At 37.4% G+C, this 6,702-nt stretch overlaps 1 protein-coding gene across 1 annotated transcript in view; it reads left to right on the top strand.

Moving 5' to 3' along the window:
- LOC108735618 (gonadotropin-releasing hormone II receptor-like) overlaps nt 1–6,702 on the top strand; it is a 52,007-nt gene that overhangs the window by 11,169 nt on the left and 34,136 nt on the right. The window contains exons 2-3 of the mRNA XM_025974889.1: nt 2,063–2,290; nt 5,274–5,478. Of these exons, the coding sequence (XP_025830674.1) occupies nt 2,063–2,290; nt 5,274–5,478 (433 nt within the window). The remainder of the gene's footprint in view (nt 1–2,062; nt 2,291–5,273; nt 5,479–6,702) is intronic.

Raw genomic sequence — 6,702 nt, 5'->3', positions numbered from 1 at the left:
CGAAAACCACAGAGGCGTCTTGTTCAGCGTGCTGTCAAACCTACACTAGCAAGGAGATCGGGCTGAAACTATAGCTACAAGCTATCCAAGGATGGTACTATAGAATGTCACCTCAAGGTAGGCCTAGTGGCGTCATCTCTTGGTTAGGCCGGAAACTTATCAACCCACCCTCGTATAATAGCTTCCCTAGTTCAAACTGTGTAGATGCAACCAGTCATTTTTGCTTTAACATGACACTTATTAATTTTTATTTCGTAGAAATCCCTCAATCTATTATTGTTGTTGTTGAGCCCTGTAAATGTGTTGTTAATTGTTGGAAAAACTACTTCAAGAAATAGTTGAACATCTATAGATATTACTGTTACATATAACAACTACTTCAAATTACGATTTTGTTTTTAAGGAGGTCTTCGAAGGTCGGATATGACCAACATTGAAAGAGCAAGGAGTAAAACGTTGAGGCTAACGGTTATCATAGTCATAGTATTTGTATGCTGCTGGACGCCATACGTTTTCATGACAGTTTGGTAAGTTTATAAATTGTTGATGGTCGATACCAATATTTTAAGAAACTTTTAATAGCGACTGATATTTAATATTGCTACTGTCGCCTTTGTTAGTTTAGTTGTCAGAACATTGGTGTGTAAAGGTTCGATCCCCGGCGAGAGACTGACAGCGGCAACAATTTTTCCTCATTGATTAGAAGTAACGTAAAAAAAATATTAGTAGATACACACTAGTACGTGTTGTAACGAATTATTAATCATGTTGAACTGAGTTTAAAACACTTAAATTTGTTTCAAAGGATTCTATTATGTTAGCCACAGGTGGCAGATTTAGAGCTCCGATGGGCATTCAGTTGAACTTTCAACATTTTACACGGTAGTTTTCCACAGTATCGACCCTTGATAAGCACGTGTGCTTATGGAAAATTTAAAATTTCAAACTGAATATTGAAAGGCCATTCATACAACGGATGTATCTAAACACAAAATTTTTAGCCGAAAACTAGGGGGGAAGGTGTTTTTACGCCGAGGGTGTTTATACGCCGGAGTATACGGTAATTAAATATACTTATGTAAANTCGTCCCGGACAGAGTCCAACAGCTCCTTAGTAACGTTAATGCGATGCCGTTTTTGGTCGAAATTGAACAATTTTGGTGCGAATTCCGCGGCAACCCGTCTCATGACCAAATCATTGGTAAAAATCGAAATGTTTAGGTTTTCAGGAACTTCTCTAACGATGATTGGCCAATACTATTGTCTTCACTTCATCAATGTTTTCGTCTGTTGTTGACGTGCTCGGGCAGCCGGCACCCTCTTGTAAGTGAGAGACATGAGTACCAACATAATGCCACAAAAAAATCGAAAATCGAATATACGCAACGCGGAAATTCAAAATTAACGATACTCTTTGAACAAACCTTGTACAAGTTGTATACTCTGAGTTGGTGTTGGATTGCATCTCTAAAACGGTACACCAATTTTCCCCATAAGTGTCTATACTATGACACTTAGTTGTATAAGACTTTTGCGGAATACATTACCATCTTTGGTCTAACACCTTGACACATCCTATACATAGATATAATATATCAACATATACAATGTATATATATATGTACCAATACTCTAACACATTCAAAACGTGTACCAGTTATAATTGTATCTTTCTTTGAAGTACAATTAAAATTTCATAATAAGGCACCTCAAGCCTCCATCTTTCTTGTTGGTTGTGGAGCTTACCACACCCAACTTTATTAGTTGGTTGGTTCCGTTTAGACCGTCTGACTGTAAACGTCGTTTTTCTGATTTATACATAAATATGAAAAAAACTTCTTAAAAGTCTTGAATTACTCTACCCATAAATTCGAATATAACTATCTTGGAAGTCCTTACGGAATAATGCAACTTTAAGGGACCATATCTCGTGTCCATATCCTATATTGAGAACTACCAGAAGATAATGGTCAGAGTTTGACAGACGGCCATTTTCTGTAACAATCTGACGTGATTCTTTGTAGCAAAAGTAAAATTAACTCATACTTGTTTCTTGTTGCAGATTGGGTGGCGAGTGACAGTACAATGGGTCGCTGGTAATTTGGCCTGCAAAATCCTACTGTATCTAAGAGCTTTCGGACTTTATCTAAGCAGCAACGTGTTGATATGTGTTTCATTGGATCGATATTTTGCAGTTCTACATCCCCTAAAAGTGACCGACGCTCGAAGACGGGGGAAATACATGCTGACTTGTGCCTGGACCATGTCACTCATTTATTCAATTCCGCAGGTAGACGTAAAGAATTAATTTAAATGTACATAAATATGCATGTCGGTTTAATTAAAGCAACTAATACGAAAAACCGAATTCTAATATATATCCTGAAATTAAATTTTTAATCCTCATGCTGCTGCATTTATTACATCAGTTAATCCGTTTATTGTAAGAACGCAAAACTATTTCTAAAAGTCAGATGGTGATTAACGACTTAAAATCTTCGCTAAATTCAATGATTTAGCAGCCCAGCGAAGTAGGAGCCCTGTTACAAAATGTGCATACTTTAAATCGGATTAATTTTCAAGAATCTCTAACAATTATTGCAGCAGGACCGTCACAAATTTTAGAAGTTAATTAAGCAACTTTTTAATGAAATTAAATTCATTCATCGACATCGGGTAAATTTTATTGATCTGACTGACACAATTCAAATTTAACAGATACTAACATGGAGTCCAGAAAATGGAGAAACATTTCTTATGCATTTTTAGAAACGAGATACGTTAGAGCTCTATTCTAATAGTCATACCTTTTGCTGAATGTAAAAATATGGAAGAGTTAACTGATTAAACGAGCTTTAGGTCCAAATTATTTTGCATTACCATGATTAACGGTTTAAGTGGGTTTTAGAGTGTTTTTGGTGGTTATGTCCAAACCCTGACATCATCATCATCATCATCATAAGGTCGTCAACCCTAAGACTGGTTGAACACGCAACTCCACTCTTCCTTATCCCAAGCAATTTTCGCATTTCCCTAAAACTAGAACAACCCACATCCTTAACTATTTGCGAACAGTAATCTACTCTAGGTCTACCTCTACCCCTCCTAACTCCTGTTTCTCCCTCTAATATGTCTCTGACTAGACCTCCATGCCTGAGAAGGTGCCCTACCAATCTATCCCGCCTATTTTTTATTTACTTCTGGGTCTAAATTGACCTACGATTTGAATTCAGCCACCCTAAAAACACACAGTATACATATATATATAGTCAGGCCAGGCCGAAATTTCTTTTTATGTGAGTCTGTTATGCTTAATCCTGAGGCACCGTTCGTGTTTTCGATGATAGTTACAGTTGGCGTTGACAGCTGTCATTTACTTCAATAACCTAGCCAAACAACACTTTAGAGATATTGACATTTCAAATTCAAAACTTATTTTTATCAAACTAAAATATTGTCTATGTTACTCGGGATTATCCAGGTCAACTAGAACCGTGTCTTATTAACATTGCAAATTTTTGACGAAAACTTCAACCCTATTTTTAGACCCTGTCGATGGTATATTACAATCAGATTTAAAACATTTACGATTGTCAAAACAAAACACTTGAACTTTCTAGTGGCTTGAATATACAAATAGCAAAACATGTAATTTTGCTCTTTATATACGATCTGTTGATTTCCCAACACAATAAATCACCAATACTATCACTCATGCAAATAATAAACTCGTATCTATATAAAATAAAAAATTGAAAAGGAGAAATCATCAAATAATTTCGTCGAAGAATTGTTCAACAACCGGAAAAGACGGAGAAAGAATCAATTCCTAAATACGCGACAAGATAAATTCTTCACAACATTATCATAATAATCATCACAAGGTCGTCAGTCCTAAGACTGGTTGGACACGCACCTCCACTCGTTCCTATCTGGAACTAATCTTCGCATTTCCCTAATTATTATTGACTTCTACAGAGTCTTCTGTTCACCTATTCTTTCTAATACCTCTCACTTCTAAACTTCTCTATCCTCTATTCCCCATCATTCGCCTGTAACACCACATTTCGAACGGTTCTAACCTTTCAACCGTACATGTTTCACACCCGTGCGGCGCCGCGTTCGAAACATACATCTTTACAGTCCATTTCAATTTGTTGGAATTGTGACCTTGAAGAAATCTGAGCGAAGATAGAAAGAATACACACTAGGCGTGAGCAAGACAGAAATAGTTGGAACAAGCTTGAACGAGCAGAGCTCTCGATGGGCGGTCCTAGGAGATCGGCTAGAACTGTACAGTACTAGACGAAAATGTTTAGCAATTTCTTAAAACAAAAATGTATATAGATTAACAATAGAAAACAAAGCAAAAGTTTTATAGGTGGTAGAGCGTTAAGTTAATTCACTTGTTATTATTTTTGGCTAAATATGCTTTTAAATAAAGCATATTCTTAAATTTTAACGAGGCGGTTTAAATAATTTTACAAATGGTACTGTACACTTTTGTCTAGCTCTCGCTCGACGATCGGTGACAGCTTCCATTGGGATGATTGAGCTTTGGTTTCCACGTCATAACCATAAACCCATGATTCGATACCAGCTGTGACCCTCTGTAACAAATTTGGGTCGTCGCGGACAGAGTCCAACAGCTCCTTAGTAACGTTAATGCGATGCCGTTTTTGGTCGAAATTGAACAATTTTGGTGCGAATTCCGCGGCAACCCGTCTCATGACCAAATCATTGGTAAAAATCGAAATGTTTAGGTTTTCAGGAACTTCTCTAACGAGGTGAAGAAATGAGATCCGCAGACAAATATGATTGAATTTCGAATTATGCTACGGCGCATCGTAATAAAGGGAAGGGGCATATCTCTAACTTCCTGAAACGAACAGTACCTAACAATCTTTTTCGACTTTCTAAATTAACCGTTCGCGAGCTTAGATGTGACTTCTTTATACTGAAGGCGACTCGACCCTGATCTATCCTTTGCTTTATATCCCCACTACTACTTCCGTCCTGAGTTATCTGACTGAAAAGCAGCAACTTCTTCCAATATTTCTTCTCCTATTTTTATATTCGCTCTTTCCCTACTTTTCTTCCCCTGCATACCAGTATTTCTGTTTTACTTTTATTTATTTTCGTACAATATTGTTTTATCAGTAGCGCTTCCATTTTATTTAAAGCTATCCCTAACTCCTGTTTGCCAGATGCTAATACTGTTATATCACCACACTAAAAAATAAAACAAATAATAATAATGATTTCTTTTTCAGAGTTTTGTGTTTCACGTTTCGTCCCATCCGAAATTTCCACGTTTCCAGCAGTGCGTGACGTTTGGATTTTTCAAGTCTCCCGCCCAAGAAATCGCATACAATTTATTCTGTGTCACAGCCATGTATTTCGTGCCCCTTTTCGTTATCATTATAGTTTATACAGCGATCACATGCGAAATAACGAGTAAAACAAAAGATATAAAAGGTAAAGCTTTATTGATTTTGGACGAATTTGTGTGCGATGACAAGGGAACTTGAAGATTTCCGATTATCGTTTTCCTTTTATGGCACTAAATTCACGAATGAGTAGGCATATTCGTATTAAAAGTTAATGGTCAAAGAAAAATAAGTAAATAAGCTGCTTTCTAGCCGGGGTTTTATTAACTAAGGCTTTTTTAAAATACAAAGCTTATATTATATACAGTCGAATCTGGATAAGTGAGAGCTCACGGGATCGCGATCTGTTTTTCTCTTATAGAGGTTTCTCACTAACCCAAGTTTCTAGCTTACAGAGTTACAGGAGAAATATTTCTCACTTATGGAGTATATAAAAATAGGGCTCGACAACACATTGAGTTTTCGTTTAGACATTATGAGGAAGTACAGGACCTTTCTTCGAAACTGCTTTTATGAACTGACTATAACACATTTGAGTTATCCAGGCTACATTGTTGTAATCTATATAAAAAAGTGCTGACATAGGTCTGCTCTCACGTTGGAGCCTTGATAACAAGTCTGAACTGGAAACTGCTTTTGCATAGTTAGCATTTAAGTTTTCTTATTGTTCTTTTTAATTATAAATCTTTAGATTGTTACCAGCGCGTCTACCATCTAGACGTAAGAACCTACAACCCATTTTACCTAGTAACATTTTCCACTTGTATTGAGTATTGATGTACTAGATAAATAAATAACTTTGAACTCACGAAAAAAGCTTGGTAACCTTCTCAGTCCCCACAACGTTTTTTAAAATAAATTTTTAAAAACAACTTTCGGAGGACTTAAAACAAAACTGGCGCAGTCGTGACGGATTTTCGGTGAGTTTCCTGTTTTGCAAGCGTACATCCGGCAAAGTGATCCCGTACCCGCGACGTCCGAAAGTTCGGCAAAGTGAAATTAGGAACAACCGAAAAGTGAGTTCAAAAAGGTGATAGTTGCTGCTACAGTCTCCCGACCCAAAGAGGCAACGAGGACAGAACTGGGACAACTAGACAGACCGCCAAAATCCGGAGAAACAGAGAGGGTCTCCCGACCACAACAAGGGCACCGAGGAACAACCTTCCAACAACTCCAAAAACCAGAGTAACAGAGTGGGTCTCCCGACCAAAACAAGGGCACCGAGGAGCAACCTTCCGACAACTCAAAAACTTCATCAGAGGAACCGAGTGGGTCTCCCGACCAAAACAAGGGCACCGAGGAGCAACCTTCC

Source organism: Agrilus planipennis, unplaced genomic scaffold, assembly GCF_000699045.2.
Source record: "Agrilus planipennis isolate EAB-ADULT unplaced genomic scaffold, Apla_2.0 scaffold86, whole genome shotgun sequence".
NCBI lineage: Eukaryota > Metazoa > Arthropoda > Insecta > Coleoptera > Buprestidae > Agrilus > Agrilus planipennis.
The sequence above is the reverse complement of the archived record's forward strand: the minus strand, read 5'-3'. Positions and strand labels throughout refer to the sequence as shown.